The 21,055-nt window shown below is 36.0% G+C and overlaps 3 protein-coding genes across 9 annotated transcripts in view; 2 read left to right on the plus strand and 1 right to left on the minus strand.

The window, feature by feature from the left end:
- Positions 1-3,842, plus strand: part of LOC107622990 (probable LRR receptor-like serine/threonine-protein kinase At1g67720) — a 7,345-nt gene extending 3,503 nt beyond the window's left edge. The window contains exons 7-16 of one of the 3 annotated variants that reach the window (XM_016325080.2): positions 65-133; positions 288-359; positions 516-584; positions 759-925; positions 1,002-1,252; positions 1,817-1,943; positions 2,027-2,089; positions 2,179-2,365; positions 2,463-2,595; positions 3,121-3,842. In XM_016325080.2, the coding sequence (XP_016180566.1) occupies positions 65-133; positions 288-359; positions 516-584; positions 759-925; positions 1,002-1,252; positions 1,817-1,943; positions 2,027-2,089; positions 2,179-2,365; positions 2,463-2,595; positions 3,121-3,453 (1,471 nt within the window). In that variant the 3' untranslated portion in view covers positions 3,454-3,842. Of the gene's footprint in view, positions 1-64; positions 134-287; positions 360-515; positions 585-758; positions 926-1,001; positions 1,253-1,816; positions 1,944-2,023; positions 2,090-2,178; positions 2,366-2,462; positions 2,596-3,120 lie in introns of all 3 variants that reach the window. The other 2 variants (XM_016325079.2, XM_016325081.2) reach the window with 2 other exon arrangements.
- Positions 5,811-9,792, plus strand: LOC107622333. Of its 5 annotated transcripts, none has more exons than XM_016324194.2 (3): positions 5,811-5,959; positions 7,323-7,603; positions 9,490-9,792. In XM_016324194.2, the coding sequence occupies exons 2-3, from the start codon at positions 7,342-7,344 to the stop codon at positions 9,495-9,497; spliced, it is 270 nt and encodes an 89-aa protein (XP_016179680.1). In that variant the 5' UTR covers positions 5,811-5,959; positions 7,323-7,341; the 3' UTR covers positions 9,498-9,792. The 5 variants fall into 5 exon arrangements, with proteins under 5 accessions (XP_016179680.1, XP_020968876.1, XP_016179681.1 ...); XM_021113217.1 differs by having other exon boundaries at positions 5,833-5,959; positions 7,248-7,603; XM_016324195.2 differs by having other exon boundaries at positions 5,845-6,007; positions 7,248-7,603.
- On the minus strand, positions 11,270-21,031 carry LOC107620210 (pentatricopeptide repeat-containing protein At3g14580, mitochondrial). The gene is made up of 8 exons (XM_021114461.1): positions 21,020-21,031; positions 20,556-20,928; positions 19,667-19,742; positions 17,770-18,990; positions 16,472-17,593; positions 13,084-16,323; positions 12,096-12,407; positions 11,270-11,990 (listed from the first exon to the last, which is right to left on the minus strand). The coding sequence occupies exons 1-5, from the start codon at positions 21,029-21,031 to the stop codon at positions 17,473-17,475; spliced, it is 1,803 nt and encodes a 600-aa protein (XP_020970120.1). The 3' UTR covers positions 11,270-11,990; positions 12,096-12,407; positions 13,084-16,323; positions 16,472-17,472.

Here is a 21,055-nt window from a genome sequence, read left to right on the forward strand (position 1 = left end):
GAGTTATTTTGATTTTACTTCTTTAGTTTACTTTTCTTTTGTAATATTGTTCTCGTTTCCTTAGGTGGTTAGATGGCAACTTGCTTACAGGAACACTACCTGACATGAGCAATCTTATCAATCTAAACATTGTGTACGTTCAGTTTCACACACAGCATTCATTTATTTATATTTTTGAGGGCTCTCTGATGGAACCAAGAATCAATATTTTGTAAATGGCCCTTCTGAGTTTTTCTTTGTGCCTTTTTTCTTGTTTTCTCATTTTATTTTCAACTAATGACATGCAGGCATTTAGAGAACAACAAATTGACTGGTCCATTACCGTCTTACTTGGGTAGTTTGCCAAATTTGCAAGCACTGTAAGCAGCAGTTAATCTTTAAAATTTATCATTTCTACTTCTAGAGCAACTTGACAGATTTTCATACTTAGCCCTTTACGGTCACTATTTTGATGTATATACTTCTTAGATTGTTACCTCTCAGATCTTTATGGATCGTCTGTGAATATTTGACAGGTTCATACAGAATAACTCATTTAGCGGAGAAATACCAACAGGACTATTATCTGGAAAAATCATTTTCAAGTGAGTATGCTCAGCAACTTGATGATTTTACTAGCATTAACCCCACTTACTACCGATGCCGAACAGCCACCGAGACTAATTTAAAGTAACTTCAGTATGAACATAATAGGATGAACATCTTTTCATATTTGGTATGCAGATTGAAGTAATGACCATGTTTATTTTCACTTTCAGCTATGATAATAATCCTGAACTACATAGAGGGAACAAGAAGCATTTTCAGTTGATACTAGGAGCTTCAATTGGAATACTAGTAATATTATTACTATTATTCTTAACAAGTCTTCTGCTAATGCATAATGCACGGAGAAAGGCAGCTAAACAGAAATGTGACGAAAAAGGTTTGTCAGATGACTCAAAATCTAGTACTTGGTAAATACTCAAGCTCTTCCATCTAAGTGTTATTGTGTGGTGCAGGGATTTCCAGAGGTAGTACAAAGCCATTAACCGGATACTCATTCGGTAAGGGTGGGACTTTAATGGATGAGGGTACTGCTTACTATATTTCACTCTCGGAGTTGAAAGAAGCTACTAATAATTTTTCGAGAAAAATCGGGAAAGGGAGCTTTGGATCTGTCTACTATGGGAGAATGAAAGATGGAAAGGAGATTGCGGTTAAGACTATGACTGATCCATCCAGCCATGGGAACCAACAATTTGTGACTGAGGTAGCATTTCCATATTTCATATTTGAATTCCAATATACAATGAGTTCTGAAGAATCTACTATTATAAGTTGTTACCTGCTTTCAATCAAAAGATAATTTATGCTCCTCTAATTTTTATTAGCATAGCATTTTCCTAGTTTAGAACCCCTTTTTTATCTTTTGTTTTCTTTTATCATTTTTCTAATTTTCTTTATGAATGTCTTTATCTTGTCATTCAGATATATTTTACTTTTAATCAATGAACAATTTGTCCAATTAATAGATTGAAATTGAATGATTGATCTCTAAATTGTTGGATTTTTCTCATTCATTGTTGAATGTTTTTGGCTTTGACTAAACCCACATGTATTTCTCTTAATCTAAGAAGAAACAAAGATAGGAATTGTGAAAATGCAAATATATCAGAACTAGAAATAGAAACTATGAAATCTTAATTCCAGCTAAGTTCTAAAAATGCAGAAAGTCTACTTTACAATACAAATATTTTACTACGGTTGGAGAAACTAGAAAAATATGACAGAAAGCTTAAATTTTAAGCTCATTGATTACATATCATAAATGCAGGTAGCTCTCCTCTCAAGAATTCATCACAGAAACTTGGTTCCTTTGATTGGATATTGTGAAGAAGAATATCAGAATATTCTTGTTTACGAGTACATGCACAATGGAACATTAAGGGATCACCTTCATGGTCTAATTCCACTCCCTCATATTCATTTATTTTTATTTAGTCGAAGTTGTGTGATGATGTATATTTCGATGTTTTGACAGAAGGTTCGAGTCAGAAACAATTAGACTGGTTAGCACGGCTTCGGATTGCAGAAGATGCAGCGAAAGGTTGATTAATCAATTTCTTGGTCCATAGGTAAACTTAGTAATTTACTATCAAAATTAATATTCAAAAGTGAAATTTCCTATTTCTGTAGGCCTTGAATACTTGCACACAGGATGCAATCCTAGTATTATTCACCGAGATGTAAAGACGAGCAATATTCTCCTCGACATCAATATGAGAGCGAAAGTGTCAGATTTTGGACTATCAAGGTTAGCTGAAGAAGATTTGACTCATATATCAAGTGTTGCAAGAGGAACTGTAGGCTACCTGGATCCTGAGTAAGCTATGAGTCTCATGCATGATCAGTGATATCTTTGTTAGGGTAATATGTTGAACTAAGTTTCTATGTGTTCGGTTTTTTTTTTTAATGAACAGGTACTATGCAAGTCAACAATTAACCGAAAAGAGTGACGTATATAGTTTTGGAGTTGTTATGCTGGAATTGATATCTGGAAGAAAGCCGGTATCACCAGAAGATTATGGTCCTGAAATGAATATAGTTCATTGGGTATGTGTGGTTTATTATTTTTCTTTAGTACTTAAGTCTCACCATGGTTTCCAAACAAAAGCTGAAGTAAAACTGAATAAGAAAATATACAGAAGACAAAGTAGTCCAAGATTTGAAGGTGACGACTTCGTCCTTCACTATTACCTTCTTGGACAAGTTCATCACTTACATGTACGGATTTTGTAAGGAAGGACTAAATTATCACCCTTTTTGATTGCCCGGGGACAATTTTATCATTTTAAAACCATGAGGGACGAGATGTGGAGCCTTGGAGCAACTTCAAGCCATGAAAACAGCCACGGATATATTTTATCAGATCATGCTGCATACATTACACCCTTTGGGTGTGGCCCTTTCTTGGATCCTGTGTTAATACGGGATGTTTGTGCACCGGGCCCTTTCCTGCATACATTATCTTCCATGTTTTTGGCCAATGACGAAATTGGGAGTTCACTCAAAAGAAAAAGATAGCAACTAGTCCAACTAGAAAATTTTTTCACCACTTTGAAAATCATTGTTTTGCAGGCAAGATCCTTAATCCAAAAAGGCGACGTGGTAAGCATCATGGATCCATCCCTGGTTGGGAATGTCAAAACCGAGTCAGTTTGGAGGGTTGCTGAAATCGCCATGCAATGTGTGGAGCAACATGGTTTCTCCAGACCAAGAATGCAAGAAGTGATTTTAGCCATACAAGATGCCTCCAGGATTGAGAAAGGTTCATCAGAAAATCACCTAAAATTATCATCTTTATCTTCAGGTAGCTCAAAACCACAATCTTCAAGGAAAACATTACTTACAAGTTTTCTTGAAATTGAAACCCCTGACTTGTCACAAGGTTGTCTCCCATCAGCAAGATAAACATCTTTTCTAAGGAGAAAGTTTATGCTATGACCTTAACCAGAAATCTTGGACTATGCAAAAACTCAAAAGGAGAAAGTTTTGCACCCCAAGTAATCTTACCCAACTTGATTGGAGGATAATTTGGTTTTGACCAAAAAAATGATGTTAAGGTATGATTTAGTCAAGTGTTGTATTGCACTGCATACTATGTTTATATCATAGTGAAACTCACTGGCTAGTGGCTAGTGATATATGATGATACCTTTAAATCTTATAACCAATGAAATTGTAATATTCTACCTTCTTTATCTGTATTTGGCAATTTTTCATGTATTAAATGGGTTATTCTGATTTAATTAGCCTACTTGTAAACTGGAAGATGAATAAGGATATATTTTTCGGTATAATATTATTTTTCTCAAATTTTCTGTTTTTGGTCTGCATATTCTTTTCCTAGTTAAAAGCAGAGCTATCAAAATGAGTCGACTCGATTTGCACATTTTTTTTTTAATATTGGGTTAACAATGGTTTTTTCTAAATTGCGATATCCTGTGGTATTTTTTTAAAATGTGGGATGATTTAATTTACCGAGTACAAATCGGACCGTCCGATTTATGTTTAAAAAATTAAAAAAATTTGGAATACACAAATCGGATCGTCCAATTTGTATATTCAAAATTTTTTTTTATTTTTTAAGCACAAATCGGTGGGTTCGATTTGTGTACCCCGAATTTTTAAAATTTTTAAAAACAAATATTTGTGCACCTCCTATAATTTTAAAAAACACCAAAAATTATCACGTTAAGATATAACATTCCTCCTACTTTTATATTCAAATTTTTTAACCCTCGATTTGCTCATAAAAATAGATGAGTCTAATCAATAAAAATACAACTCGTTTATAAACGGACCATTTTAAGAGGGTTCAAGTGAATCGGTCATTAAGTCTATTGTCTTCTTTTTCAATATATAGTCTTATTGTTGTAAAATATTAATATCTTAACTAAATTTTGCGGACTTTAGTTAATTAAGTATGAAAAAATATATAAATGTATCATAAAATCTTTTGACTCGAACGTTAACTAAAAAAGATTTTTTTTAACTTAATAATTTAGTTTTATTAAAAAAAAAATGCGCGAAATAAGTCAACTTATTTATTGATCAGCTAATGTCGAATTCAATTATGGCTCAAGTTGATTCGAATTCGGTCATCCATCCATTTCTCAGTTATAACTAAGGTTCAGTTTTTTTCGTAATCTAAACTGAAACTACACTAAACTATTTTAAATAGTTTAAAAATTGAATCAAATTATTTTGTTACATAAATTAATTTTAAACCAGTTTATAACAGTACAATACAATACACCAGTTTAAACTAGTTCGTAAAAATAAAATTAGTTTTAATTAAAAAAATTTATTTAAATTAATTTATAAACTAGTTTTAACATATAAAAAAAAAATAATTTTTACACACTCTCTCTCCCTTCTCTCTCTCCTTAGACTATCTAAAGTAAAAAACTCATTCCAGTTCCTATTTATAGCTCACCTGTCATAAAAAAGTAACTCGACATCAGTTTTTGCGCGATAAACAGTAAATAGGACGTGGGGGGCGTGGTGGACACGTGGCAGCATTCTGGCCAACACGTGGGGGGCGTGTTGGACACGTGGCAGCTTCTTAGCCAATACGTGGGGGGCGTGTTGCAACACGTGGAGGGCGTGTTGAATGATTTCCATACTACTGTAATACACTTCAAATATCAATATTCAACCAAAATACCATCTCTCTTTCCATATTAAAAATAATTTCTGCATAAAATACACCTCTTTCAAAATTGTACAGGGACTCTCTTTTCCTTCTTTCCAATGGTTAATTCCCTTTGTGTCAGAAAAAGTTTAATACGAACCAAACCATTAGAGTTGCTCTTACCCTCTTTCTCCTCCTCCCTCTCTTTCTCTCTCCCTTCTTTCCATCTTTCTTCTCGGCCTCTCTCTTTCTCCTATCTCTCTCTTTCTCTATCTTTCTCCTTCTTTTTCTCTTCATCTCTCTCCCCTCCTTTTTCTCTTCATCTCTCTTCCTTCTTTTTTTCTTTTTTCTCTTCTATATTATCTCACAAAAGTAAACATTTTAACATATTTTGTATATTTAAAAATTTAAAATTATAAAATATTTAATTTTCATAACTTCAAAAACTGATTTAAATAAATATATAAAAATAAATAGGTCTCCCAAAGAATTTAAATATTTCACTTTTTAAAAGATAAGTAACGTTTTTGTATTTTCTCAATTAATCGAGGACTTATTTATCGTTTTTTTAAAAAAAAATTGATTAATATTCACTAAAAAATTAGTTTTTAGTATTATTTAATTGTATCATTGCAAATTTTTCTATTCCCTTCAAAAACGATTGTAAACAAATCTCGCGAATATAACCTAAGAAAAAAAATTTTTTTTTCGAAATCTATGTAGAAATAAATAAATAATAAATAAACACAGCAGCGTAAAGTTCCCGTTCCTGTTCTCAAGGTACGTTTCCGACTCAATTTTCTCCGTTCCTGTTCGATTTTCTTCCCTGTAAGTGCTTTTCTTTCACTGTTCAATGCTTTTCAAGAAGCTTCTTCAGTTCTTATTATAGTTAGTATTCACTTTCACTGGGTTCTGGCACTCAAGTTTGGATTCAATTTGTGCTCTTTTTTGTCAGTCTTTTATCCATTTCGTGGCGTTTCTCGTTGCTTAATTGCTTATTCCAATGCGTTTTGTTCCCCAATTGGAGCTCTGCCGAGCTGCAATTAGGGTTATTGGTGTTGTCGCCGTCATTTGTTTGCCAATTCCAATTCATTTGGAACGACCTTGTCGTAACTGTTGACTGGTTGTTAACGAATCCAGGAGTTTTTGTTTTTGGAACCTTCTAAATGCAACCACTTGAATTGCCAGCTGGATTTTTAATTTTTTATCATTTGTTTGGATTTTACTTTCTTTTGTTTGCATTTGAGTTTTGTCGTTTGGGCAATGAATTTTAGGGAATTTGAAAGAAAGCTTGTGATTTACTTGAGTGATTCTATGGTAAAGTGGGATTTGCGGGTTTCTGTTGCACCTTGTTTACTTCTAGTTATTTAAGTTAGGAATTTTCATAAAAATATGGAAAGATGGGGAATGGGGCTCCATCTTCCCCCCCGGCGGGGATCAGGGCGGGGATGGGGAGGTTTTTGGTGTTCGGGTTGGGGATGGGGAGCAGGGAGGTCTCTCCCGCGCCCCCTTCCCGCCCGGTTGACATCCCTGCTCATAGAGTGCAGTGTGCACCGTGACCCAATACCAAATTTTATCAAGAATGCTAGAACTAAACCAAAAATAAAAAGAAAAAAAAATCTATCTTGCTCAACTAAAAAACAAAAAACTAACACTAACATTCAATCAAACAATTTGAGAGCCAGGTCAATCACCATCGATGTATCTAGTTTCTTGTTCTGATTACAGTGAGGTTCTTGGCTGGTCCTGTTTATTGCTCCTTTGAGTAGGCTTCGTCTTCCCCCATCTGAAGCTATAATAATATTATTGACTTCGACCAAACGTTTCTCTAAGTTTGTTTTGCAAATGATTGTGACAATGTCTCTTATTTCATTTAATCAATTCTAGAATATGCTGATAGAAGATTGTCAGAAACTTGTTTTGCTTTCGAGTCTTTGTTTTGACGCTGGTTAGAGATGTAATGCACCCATTTTGCAAACACCTTTCTTATCTGAAATTTCTAGTTACTTTGTCGATTATATTTGGTTTGACTTTAAATTGAATTGATTATTCTATATTTGCATAGTAGGTTGGGGTTTATTATAAGTGAGGAGATTTGTTGTTGATTGTTTTGTTGTTGGTGGTGGTGGTGTTGTAAATAAAGAGTATCGAAGATAATAGAGATGGGATTCATAATGGAATTCGCGAGGCACCTGGTACTAAAGATGATGGAGGATCCAGAGGAAAGGGATAAGAAGTTCAGGGAGCATGTCTATGCTGTGAAGGACAGGTGCGCCAAGACCAAGGAGATGTGGAGTCTCCCAATGAGGCCTTATGGCTTTTGGACCTTCGAGCGCCACAACTCTCAGCTTGCTTGGGATGCCCAGATCAGCCAGGTCGAAGGCCGCCGCGACCCCTACGACGATGCCCTCCAACAATTCTCAGGTATCCCATCATGAATTCTCATCACTTCCACACTGCCATGATTTAATCAACGTTCTACGTTTGAGCTGCTTAGAATTTGGGATAAACCATTTTTAGGTAGAATTAGAATTAATGTTATGAGACTATTTATCCTAAAAGTTTAAGTTATTCGGTAGATGCACATAAAGAGTTGCGTATCTAACAGTACTTCATTTATGATTTCTGTTTAATAAGTGATTGGATGAGCCCTAAGATGCTGCTCTTAGCAAAATGGCAGTTTACTAACATGCATGGACCGTCAAACTTTCTGTAAAACATTAATTCTTTGTATAGACATGCTATGCTATTTGTTATATTGCTGAAAACGTGAAGCTACCTCTCATGTAATGCCATTTTAGCTACCGGCTTATCCTTTTCCCCTAGTTGGTTTCTTCTCCTAAAAGTTTGGGGAGATGGGTTTATTTTGAGGGTTCTGACTTAGATGGGGGAACTTAAAATCAGGATCATGGTGCTCTTTACATAAATATAAAATCTTCCTTTTTCCATTTCTTCCATTTTATCCCATTCCACTTTATGTTCCTTGCAACATTAGTAACCTTGGACTTCTTAGGCAGATACTTGAAGAAGCCGCTATAAAAAAAAATCCATGTTGTTGACTGAATTATCCATGGCTGCTAGTATATACAATGATGCAGACCAACTTTGAACCAAAATGGGTCTTGTATGTTACCAATTAAGCTTCAATAGGAGCAATGCAAAACAAATGTTACTGGGATTGAGGGAGGAGTCATAAAAAATAATTTATTTGTAAGCAAAAAGTACTATTTTGGTCCCCAACGTTTGGGGCAAATCCTAACTTGGTCCATAACGTTTTAAACATTCTATTTCTATCCCAAGAGGTTTCAAATGGGTTCACTGTTGTCCTACCATTCAATTTGACACGAGTAATTAATGAAATGGGTAATGTGCATGTTAACAACGTTTTTAGTTAAGTCATACCTACTTATTTCTGTGTATTAGAGAAACATAACCAAAAACTTTCTTATAACCCTTCCTCTTCTTGTTCTCCTTGTACAAAATTCTAAATACTAGCAATCGATCATCAGCGCTCTAGAATCAAATGAAAAGCGTTTATATTAGTGATCGTTGATGGGTTGATTTTACTTACGAACTAAAATTGAACATTATTGGCTCTTCAATATGCAAAGTGTTTTGTGTCAAATTTAATGGTGGGACAACATTGAACCGATTTAAAACTTTTGGGGACTAAAATAAAATGTTTGAAATGTTAGGCGGCTAAATTAGGATTTGTCCCAAATGTTGGGGGACCAAAATAGTACTTTACTCTATTTGTAATTTATGATTGTGTGTAGCTAGTTGTTATATGGTATTGTCTTAGAATGTAGGTTTCTTTAGGGTTTTTTTTTTTTTTTTTTTTATACTTTTTTCTTCTTTTAATTCTTTCTCTTCAAGGGAAGATTGTCGTAGGTGGTAGTGCACATGTAGAAGAAGAAAAAGGTGGGAGGAGGAAGAGAAGGTGGTGGATGGAGGGAAAGCGAGGGACAAGGTAAGAAGATGAGTTGCCCCTATAGACGTGAAAAAGGGGAAGAGGAAAGTCAACGCCACGGGTAGTGACAGAAGAATAATACAATAGAAATTTCAAAGTAAAATTTATTTCTTCAATATAAGTATGTTTTATAAAATTAGTTTTATATAATAAAATGCTTTAATTTCACCCATTCATTTAGATTTTTAATGGATAAGATTTATTAAAATCTTGGACCACCAGGAATGCAAATATACTCTCCTCACGGAAGAAAGCCTTTGAATAGGAATCTCTATACATATTTCTTATGATCACATCTTCTGCATTCGTTCATATATTTTTTCTTCTCTTTTAAATGCAGGGAAATGAAATTGTCACAGGTTCTTTTGGTGGAAAACTGGGAATTCCTCTTATTTCCTTCATTGAATTTTCTGTTCTGTTTTCTGACGAAGACATTGCAGGCAGCTGGTTTTGTAATGCTTCAAAAGTTCAAATTGTTACCTGAATAAAGTTTCTTAATATTAACTCTGGTGTTATATAAGAATTTTATCGCTCCTTTAGAATTTACATAATCTTTCACAATTGCACTTCCAGGATGCTTAAACATAATTAAACATATGCAACATTCCTAATGTTTTAAAACATGTTATTTTTTAATTTGACACATTTTGTGTGTTACTTTAGGTATTGTAGATTTGATAACATTCCTGCACTAGTTTTGCCATATAACATGCAGAATAGTTAATCTTGCAATATCCCGGTGGAATGTTACCACTTTGAGCAATCCTTATTTCTATAATTTTCTTATGGGATTCTGCCGTCTCTTCTTCCCCTGCAACACTTCTGCAATCTGATTTCCTCTTCCAGGAAGCAAGCCATTAAACTTAAACACTTACCATCGACAAAGCTTCCTGTTACCTCTTCCTCTGTCTCTTCTTGGTCATTCTCTGTTTAGTCTTTGCTATAATTTTTTCCCTTCTATCAGAATTTTGTTTCACTCAATCATTTTTTATCGAGGCCCGTATTCTGTTTAACATCTCAGTTTTTTTTTGAATCATGTTTATTATTCAATTATTAATTAATTAAATTTATAATAATTTTGAATTTTAATTTCATAATAAAAAAATAGAATATAATGCACTTGAAAATTAACATTTAATTTAAAATTTGAAAATATGAAAATATTAGCTTTATTCATTGAGTACAATACAAAATTAAATTCAAATTCAATTAGGTAGACAAATGTGTTACACGTTTATAGTAGAAAATTGCGTTGTAACTAACTAGTCTAAAAGGTTCGTTTTAAAGCTTACTAATTCTCTATAAATTTGTCTCTAATAGCTATTTTCAAATGTAGAAAATTTTATAGGACTTGCAAAGTGACGATTTAGATTGAAGATTTCACCTAAATGCGAGTTAGATTTTCCTAACACAATCTGGACATACTTAAGAGTCATTTTAGTCGTTCCTTTTTCATTCTATTCCCTTTTCTATATAAAAATGCTAGGTTATCTATTTCCTCTTTCTTCTATTATCTCTATAGATTGTCACATGTATTTTTTCTACCTCATTATAGAAAAAATTCTTATCTTTTTTCACTTTTTTACTCTCATTCTAAACCCTTTGTCAAACTATTCAAAAATTCTATTAATATATCGTCTAAGAAGATATTGTCTTTGAACTATGCTAACTACGAAAACCAGAAATATAAAATTTTTTTTTCTACAATAAATATAAAAATTTTCTTTCTGCAATAACCAACACAGACTTAGAAATTGGCATAGAATTCATATCTCCACAACCTCAATATTTATATTGAGTTTATTGAGTAAGACGTTTTAGTCATCATAACTTATCATTTATTTGTTCCTCGTATTGTTCTTATTAATAGTCTATGGTCCATCGATTTCTAGCCACATTTTAATCGGCCCGAAACTTAATCTCATGCATGAACTTAGAAGAATGAAATTTGTCCCTTAGCCAACGATTCATACGTATATTAAAACACACATAAAGTCTATAAATCTCTCTTCACTAACGAATCGTAACTATTTACATTGGAATATATATAGAATTTCTACAAATTTCACTAGAGGTAGGACTTTTTTAAAGTGTTTAGAGAGAGAGAGAAATGAGAGAAGAAGAGAACAAAGCTTGTGATATTTCAATTATCAATATGAAATCAAAATGTGTCTTCACAAAGGAGAGAGAGAGAACTATTTTATAGTTACACATACTAATAGACTTGGAAGGTACTAGATAATACAACCGACTTGCCGACCATACCCATAGTTTCTACAGCACCCTCAAACTCACGGTGGCTTAGATGCCAACCTGAGTTTGCCAAAGAATTTTGTAAAGGAAGCAGCTGGGAGCGGTCTCGTGAAGATATCAGCTATCTGCTCAGTGCCTGAAATGTGGGTAACAGCTACTAGGGGTGCAATCGGTTCGGTTTGGTTCGGTTTTGGATCAAAAACCAACCGAACCGACCTAATCGGTCCTATAGTAATACCAACCATTCGGTTGGCTGCTGTTTGATCAACCGAACCGAACCAAACCAACAGCGGTTTGGTTCTGTCGGTTTTTTTGGTTTTTTTACACCTATCAGAATTAAAATTATCATAAAATAAAGTTTAAAAACTTCAATAAACCAGAATAACAAGAGTATATCACATCCAAATTCAATACAAATTCAACTTAATTAAACATAAAACAAAGACAACTAAAAATGCCTAGCAAAACAACAAAAATAAACACTTTAAACTGAAACAGTCACTTTGTAACAAATAAAACCAAACAGCCACCATGCTTAATCTGAATCCACACCAGACTCATCATCATCTTCTCCGGTTGGTGCAATTTCTACAAAAGTAAAACAAAAAAATCAATATAGATTATAAACATAATATAGATTATAAATTATAAACATAAACCATAAAAAGAACTACAAATTTCTTTTTTGCATACCTAATTCAAGTTTCTCAAACTCTTCAATAAGCTCCTCAAAATCAGTTGTCATTGGAGAAGCAAGAAGCCAATTTTGTGTGCATATCAATGCCTCAACTGTCTTTGGAGTTAAGAACTCCTATAGTTGTTATTGCATGAAGAAACAGTAAACCCATGTGCCATGTACCTATTTCTAAGCTTCATTGTGAAAGAACCATGGTTCTAATTAAGTACTGCAATAATCTTCATTGTGAAAGAACCATTGTGAAAGAAACAGTAAACCCATGTGCCATGTACTCTTTATTTAATTTTTCTGTGTTAGTGTTATCAATCCTGCATCAAAGTAATTATTGGTCTTTTGGTCTAGAAAAGACTAAAGAGTACTACTATTCACGTTCATTTTTACCTCTAAACTTGATTTATTAAGTATGGGATACTGCATGACATAATGCAGATATAAGGACATGACAATGTTTAAAATTTGTGGCTAATTACAATATCCCAAATCCATAACTTAAAGAAAAAAGAACACCAAGAATTAAATTACAAAGATACTTAAACAGAAAAAGGTATCCAAATCCCTCAGCTTCATAGACAGAAAAAGGTACTCAAGAATATCTAATAACTTGCAATAAATTTTGAAAAAACCAAAGATCAGGGAGACAAAACCAGTCCTAAAGATTAATCAACAAGAAAATTCAATTAGGATTCAAGTGGCCAGGCAGTGATTAAAGTAGGTAAAATATCTCTGTAAGCACCAAATTTTTTTATTTTAGTTATATGAGTTAATATTTAGAATAAATTGTGAAAAAATCAACGAACAAGAACATTGTGAACAGCAACAGCAACAAACTTTCAATTAGCCCACCAACAAACTTTATTTGATTTTTTTATTTTTTATTTTCAATTCAACGAACAGCAACAGCAACAAACTTTCAATCAACCCACCAACAAGAACATCTAATAAGTAATAACTTGCAACAAATTGTGAAAAAATCGAGTTACCAACCTCAAAGACGACATTGTGAGTTGCAGAAGAAGGCTCGGCGACGAGGACTGCTGGACGGAAGAACGGCTCAGACGGAGATCGACGACGGCGAGACGATGGCGTGAAGACAGCTCTCTGCAACGCCCGTGATGGAGATCGACGACGTCCTTCACGGCGACTTGACGACGGCGCTCTCAGCTCTCTGGCTCTCTCAAGCTCTCATTCTCTCAGGGTCTCAGGCAATCAGGCATAGAAGAGAAAGATGGAGGTTGTGACTTGTGGGGTTGTGACTTGTGTTGTGGCTGCGCTGAGTGAGTAGGGATTGGGGGTTAGAGGATTGCATATTAGGTTAAAGGGTAAATGTGTAAAAACAAGGTTTCTGAACCAATATTTCGGCTCGGTTTGGTTTGGTTCGGTTTTTACTGAGCCAACCGAAAACCGAACCGAATCGATCGGTTTAATTCGAAAAAAACAAAAAAAACCGATTTTTTCGGTTTTCTTTTCGGTTGTTGTAAATTTCGGTTCGGTTTTGCGGTAAATTTCGATCCGGTTCGGTAACTTACACCCCTAACAGCTACTAAACCCGTGGTTACTCTTTCTCGAACAAAGTAGAGGTCCAATTCAAAATGTTTAGTTCGATGATGAAGAATCAGATTATAAGCGAGCATGACACCGGTCATATTGTCACAATAGACTGTGGGATGAGCAGAGGGGTGTTGTCAAATTTCCAGCAAGCGGTTTTGAATCCATGTCAATTCTGTAAGTACAACTGCAAGTGCTTGAAACTCAGCCTCAGTAGAACTTCTGCTCATAGTGGTTTGTTTACTACAATTCCAAGAGACAAGATTGGATCCTAGATAAACACAGTAGCACTGTCCACAGCTGTTAAGTTATTAGAACTGATCATAGGAGTAACCATAAGTTTAGAGTATTGCATTCCGGATTTAAGTAATAATTCATGTATATACTTGGTCTGATTTAGAGAGATATGACCTGAAGAGTGATGTGAACTTCAATGCCTAAAAAATAATTCACATGTCCTAGGTCCTTAAGGAGAAAAGTGGAATGAAGTTGAGTAATTATATACTGAATTTCACTTTAATTGTTGCCAGTAACCAGCATGTCATCAACATATATGAAAATATATGTAACGTTTGAACCTGAAACTTAGTGAATAAAGAGGAATCCGATCGAGTACATTGAAAAGCAAATTTAGCTAGAGTAGAAGTAAGAGTAAGGTACCATGCAAGCAGAGCTTGTTTTAAGCCATATAGTGAATAAAGAGGAATCCGATCGAGTACATTGAAAAGCAAATTTAGCTAGAGTAGAAGTAAGAGTAAGGTACCATGCAAGCAGAGCTTGTTTTAAGCCATACAAAGCTTTATGCAATTTACAAACAAGATTAGGATTTGAATGTTGAAAACCAGGTGGTTGATGCATATATATAGTTTCAGATAAAGTACCATTCAAAAACTGTATTGTGAAAATCAAATTGTTTGATAAACCAACCTTTTGATAAAGCAATGGTGATGATAACCCGAATTGTAACCGGCTTAATTACAGGTGTATATACCTGATCAAAGTCAATACTTGCAGCTTGATTAAATCCTTTGGCAACTAAACGTGCCTTATGTCTAACAATCTCACCCTGTGAATTCTTTTTAACAGCAAAGATCCATCTACACCCAATGATATTTACATCAGGTGGGGTTTCAACAAGGATCCAAGTTTTATGAAAAACCAAGGCCTTATATTCAATTTTTGATATATTTGGGAATAAGAGAATCTGATTGAGCATGGAGAGGAGAGGTTGTAGTGTTGAGTGCCTTGGGTTTTAAGTTTTTGGTTTTTGATCGAGTGAGCATAAGGTGGTGTGATTAAAGACAGGTGGAGATGGAAATGATAAGGGTAAACAAGTGTCAGTATGTGAAACAGGTATAGTATTTATAGTAGGAATAGGATGTGTGAGAGGAGTGGAGTTATTTGGTTGTGCGGTATTAGAGGATGATGCAGAATTTAGATATAGTAGAAGGACCAAAATCAGAAGCTTGGTGAGGTGAATTAAGGTGTTCAGAATTAGTATACGAATTTATAGATGGTATGGATATAAGAAGGGGTAATGGAAGAAGGTGGGACAGAAGGAATAAGAGGAAGAAGTTCATGAATATAATTACCAATGGAGCCAGATTTATCAGAATTAGCGGGAAAGAAGGAAAAGCCAGGGAATTGAGTTTCATCAAAAACAACATCACGAGACACATAAACTTTACCTTAGACAAACATTTATAGCCACGATGATTAATAGCATATCCTAGAAAGATGCAAGGCTGAGATCGATATTCTAGTTTGTGTGAAGTGTATGGCCTTAAGTTTGGATAACACAAGCATCCAAAAATTTTTAGAGAAGAGTAATCTGGAATTTGATTAAATAGAAGCTCATGTGATGAAAGATGACTAGTATTAGGGGAAGGCATGCGATTAATAAGATAAACAGTAGAAAAGGCTTCATCCCAAAACAAGAGAGGTAAAGAGGCTGTAGCAAGAAGGGCCAAACCTGTTTCAATAATGTGCCTATGCTTGCGTTCGGCCAAGCCATTTTGTTGGGGAGTATGAGGACAAGATAGCCTATGAGCAATGTCTTCTTGCTTAAGAAAATCTTTAAATGCAGTAGAACGATATTCACCTTCATTGTCACTTTGAAATGATTTAATAGAGAAACCTGTTTGTCTCCCCATGAATGACTTATACTGTTTGAGAACAGCAAAAACCTGTGACTTATGAGTAAGAAGATAAATGCTTGTATGCCTAGCGTACACATCAATAAAAGAAATATAGAATTGAAAACCATTTTTTGAGATAACCAGTGCAGGCCCCCAAACATCAGAAATAAGAAGAGCTAAAGGATGATCATAAGTAGATTGAGACATAGTATATGGTAAACGATGTGATTTAGCCAAGCAACAGTAATTACAAACAGAATTAGATTCATATTCTTTATTCACTTTCAACTGAAATCTGCCAATAATGTTCTTTACAATAGGAAGAGAAGGATGACCAAAGCATTTATGGTATACATCAAAAGAAGCACAAGAAGAAAGAAAAGCATTAGCAAAAAGAGGGGCAAAAACAGATTGAGGAATGACACCTTTGTCAAATTTATACAAGCCTTTGTCAGCCTTGCCTTGTAGAAGAACCTCCTTGGTAGCCTCCGATTTCACCAAGCAAAAATCAGGATAAAAGGAGAAATAAACATGGTTGTCTCTAGCAAAACATGAGACACTGATTAAATTCTGAGTTATGGTTGGAACATAAAATAAATCATACAATCAATATGATTCTTGAGTAGGAATATTATTATTGTGAATAATTGAATTACCTACATTCTAGATAGGCATTCCAGATCCATTACCTGTGAAAACTTGTTCTTGACCTTAGTAATCCAAGGGTTGGAGAATATTTGATGAATCATGTGTGCAATGGTGAGTAGCACCCGAGTCTACATACCATGATGGATCACTTACCGAAGCTGAGAGTTGCAAGCATTGCTCTAGGATTATGGAAGGATGAGGGTGGAGCTAAGGATCCATTCTAGGAAACTTGTGACTACTGTGGGGATTGGTGATAGGATTGATCAAACCGAAAGTAGCAAGATGGAGCTACATGTTCCATGCGGCCACAAATCTGGCATTGAGGGCAGTTCATAGAGTTTCAAGGGCTTCTTCCACCACACATATTCCTACCACCTCTACCATGACGGCCTTGAAAGCCTCTACCATAATTTTCTTGAAAACCTCTACCATAGATAGAGTTTGTACCTCTTCCATAATTACCAAGAATGGATGAATCTGAAGAACGAGGCTCTTGAGTTGGAGCCTGAGTTAGGTGAACTTGAACCATGGATTGATCAGGTTTCTTGAACCTGTCCACAATGTCTTCTTGAGCTATAAGAAGGGCTTCAAGGTCTGGAATGCTATAAGCAGGATCTTTTGCAGTAACATATGTAATGAATGGGTGATAATCTTCATTTAAACCATCAAATATTACATTTGTATGTTCGGATTCAGACAGAGGAGCACCTACAGCAGCTAAATAATCCACTAATTTTTTAATTTTCAAGAGATAATCAGTGGTTGAACCTTCTTTCGTGATAATCTTGAGTTGAAGTTGAGTTGTCGAACCCTAGCCTTCGTCCGAGAAGCAAAATGCGTGTGAATGCGAGACCAAATCTCATGTGCAAAACTGCAACCAATTACAGGATGCTGAAAAAAAAGAATCAAGAGATGCAAAAAGCCAAGAAGTGAGGTTGTAATAATCAGTGCGCCACTGTTTGTATGCTTGTGATTCTGTATTTGTTGATTCATCAACAGGAGAAGTAAATCTTGTAGGGATTTTCTCCACATCCATTGACTCTCATTTCTTCTCACTCCAAAACTGAGACATTGCAGAAACATTGATAGCACCTTTGCTGCAAAAATATTTTAATTTAAAATTCACCACCTCTTCCACACACATTGGTTTGTCTATTTTCTGTCTGCATTGCACATCCAAGAAAAAGCAAGGTCCTATATGTTCTCATTTCACAAACAACTCAATGAGTATATTTGCAGAAAGATTATATTGTATTATACTTTTCATCAAGTTTATCCTTCCAAAACACTATCAAGATAAGCACAAGTGGAACTTCTACTATCTTGAGAAACCACACACCTCACAATCTGCTTCCACATTCCCATCTTTGGCACAAATCGCTGCTTCATCATCTGCCTTACAGCCCAATCGACCTCCCCAACCACACCCTTCTCACTCATACCCTTCACAAGAACTTTATAAGACATGAAACTAGGACCAAACCCCATCAACACCATTCTCTCCATGATCTCTTTGGCTTCCTTAAATCTCTCATTATCAAGCAACCCATACACCACTTCTTGATAAGACCCTCCATTGGGATCACATCCTTTTTCCATCATCAATCTCTCCAACACCTGCTTTGCCTCGTCGACCCTCCCTTGCTTCCTCAACCCCGAAATCAGCACATTGAAAACCACGACGTCAGCACCAACCCCACAATTTTCCATTCTCTCCAACAACCCAAAAGCACCATCCACATCCCCTTTTTCGCACAACCCATGCATCAAAGTAGCAAAAGTCCTCACATTTGGCTCACACCCTAGTTGGGGAAATTCATCAAATACCTTGAAGGCATCCTCCAATTTGCCACAACCACACAACCCCTTGATCAGAATGTTCAGGCAACAAGCATCCACCTCAACCCCCAGCCTTGGAGCCGCCGCATAAACCTCATGTGCAACTTCATAGAACCGTGATGAAACCAAAACATTAAGGACAAAATTAAAAGTTCTGGTGCTGGGCAAGCACTTGAATTTTGTGGGCATGGCGAAGAGCGTGTTGACAGCCTTGTCAATACGGTTGAAGGAGTGAGCGTAATGCTTAATTAGGGCGAAGAAGAAGTCGTCGGAGAATCCAGAGAGGTCGAGGGCTTCGATGAAGCCTTGGAGCGCGTGAGGGAGGTTAGCGCGTGAGAAATTGGTGATAATAGAAATGGAGAAGGTCTCGGTGGGAAGGTAGTCCTTGCGGGAAGAGTAGAGGGAGAGAAGGGTGAGGGCAGAAGAAGGGTTTGTGAGGGAGTTGGCCAGGGCGGTGGCTTCCTTCGGCGTGAGCCAGTCCTTGTGGCGGAAGCGGATGAGGATGGCGGAGTCCTTAGGGTCCGGTGGTGGCGGTGGTGGAAAGGGGGGTGGAAGAGGACGGTGAGGGGTTTTACGGTGGAATGGTGTGCGCGGAACGGATTTTGGGATCATTGTTTTGAAAAGTTGTTTGAGTTTTGGAGGGAACTGAGAAGTAGAACTTCTGAACTTTGACGGAATGGGAATGGGTCTAATGGCAGCAAGCAAGAAGCCTAATATAAACCTTCACAACAGAAAATGACATATATGAGAATATTATCGTTGGATAACATAAATGTAAACTACTGAAACTGTTCCAGTACAATCCTATAAATGGAAAATAATGATTACAACCATATCTGGCAACAGACCAAGGATAGAGAAGGTTACAGGGGAATTTCAATAATAACGAAAAGGTGTAGACACCAATAAATGCAAACTGCCAAAATTCAAAGCAGATCGCCTGGGAGGTGACATTTAAGTGTTGATGTTTGAGAAGGGTCTCATGAAATGGCAAATCCTATGCCATTTCCTTCTCCTCTTCTTCTCACACACAATGAGCAAGTTTTGATATTCCAATTCCAGCAGGTAAATTTGATATTAAAATATGATGCCCTTGCTAGGTAATTTCTGTACTAAATTACATAACAGAGTATTCTTACTTACAATAAAGGATTCAAAAATTAAGTCCACTAAAAAATATAAAACAAATATTCATCAATGATTAGTGGCAATAACCCACAAATAAAAATTGATTAACATACAGAGTGGTATGAATGAAGCATTGAAAGCTGAAACAGAGAAATCTAAATTTGGTTTCAAACACCATACAATGAAAATGCAAGACAACCTCCTTGTATCTACTTATTTATAAGTCATTGTTGTGATGTAACCTGCTACCATACAGGAAAATTACTTACAGGCACCAGCCGCAACCAAGACCACAGCAACCAAGGCGGGGTTCTTGTACAGGTCTTCCTTCAGCAACTGCATAACCATAATTAAGGTCAAAGAGGAAATCATATCAAAATCCAGCTGTGGCAAGCATGATTAAAGGAGTATGCTACACTACAAAGACATTATCATCAAACTGGCACCTATTATAAAATGAAATCAAGAGTCTAACAACCATCTTCTAACATAAGCAACATTGCTTTAGTGAAACCGGCCCTGCATGATTTCCTAATTCCTATTAATTCATCTTAATGTAAATGCAATAACTTGGGTTTGGATGGAAAAATGTTTAAAGAAAGATCTATGCTGTCAGAAAGTCTTAGACAATCATCCCATCACCTAAGCGTGCCCTTTGATCACAGGCAAAAGAATCGAATATCCAACGATTGAAACCCTAACCCTATCCCTATATCACTACTAGCCTTCAAACTTATATCCAGATCACTCCCGTCACCAAACTCAACCATTTTAAACCTTCAAAAATCAACTTCAAATGAAAATAAATAAATAAATAAATAAATATAAATAATCAATGAAAAATACCAAGTCAACCGAAGTTTCTGAACCATTTTCCACGCAGATTAAACTAAAACTTTCTGCAGCTGAAACATATAATAGTACACTAACCAGGGCAGAACATAGCGAAAGCTAGAAGCAAGAAATTAAATTTAAAAAAAAAAAACACATCTCGAAAGTTCCAACCTTTGATCCAACCCATCACTCTAATCAACCACCTAATCATTCTAGGAACGAATCTAACCCTTAAGATCACAAAACCTTCGAGTCCAAAGCTCAAATCAAATCCCAGAAAAAACTAAAAAATAAAAAAGAGGTGATGGTGGTAGAGAGGGATACCAGGAACTGCTTGGTAGCCATGAAGGTAATAAGGAGGATGAGGAGCCGAGTGGTCGGCGGCGCCACGCGGCGGAACAGGGTGGGGAAACCCGATGGCTGGGTGAGGATCCCGCGGAGGCGAAGGGTAGTTGGAGACGCCTTGGAAGGTGCTGTATTGAGCAGCAGGGTAGGGCTGAGGTGGCGCTGCGGAATGAGGGGGCGGTGGCGGTGAAGAGTGGTGGTGGTGGGATGTGACGACGGCGTTGGACGGGGAGTGGTGACTGAGCAGGAGAGTGGTGGTGATGAGATGTGACGGTAGAGTGTGTGTGACTTTGACAGCTGAATCCGTGTGTTTTGTGTGTGGAAAATAAGCCCTTTTATAAGTCTTACAAGGCTAATAATCAAAACAATGGGTACTAGTTTGTTGTTGAGCTCATTTTTTTCATTATGGATTTGGTATTGGTGTTGTGCAAGGTTCTGAAAACCGGACTGGTCATCAAACCGTTCTAGTCACTAGTTCA

Source organism: Arachis ipaensis, chromosome B10 (genome assembly GCF_000816755.2).
Source record: "Arachis ipaensis cultivar K30076 chromosome B10, Araip1.1, whole genome shotgun sequence".
NCBI lineage: Eukaryota > Viridiplantae > Streptophyta > Magnoliopsida > Fabales > Fabaceae > Arachis > Arachis ipaensis.

What these genes read in the sequence shown, in the direction of transcription:
- LOC107622333 (XM_016324194.2), top strand. Translation starts at nt 7,342, where the DNA reads ATGGGATTCATAATGGAATTCGCGAGGCACCTGGTACTAAAGATGATG.
- LOC107620210 (XM_021114461.1), bottom strand. An exon ending in CTTGGTTGCGGCTGGTGCCT is followed by an intron (nt 18,991 to 19,666) that starts GTAAGTAATTTT and finishes TCTGTTGTGAAG; the next exon opens with GTTTATATTAGGCTTCTTGC. An exon ending in ATGTGGAAGCAGATTGTGAG is followed by an intron (nt 17,594 to 17,769) that starts GTGTGTGGTTTC and finishes TGTGCAATGCAG; the next exon opens with ACAGAAAATAGACAAACCAA.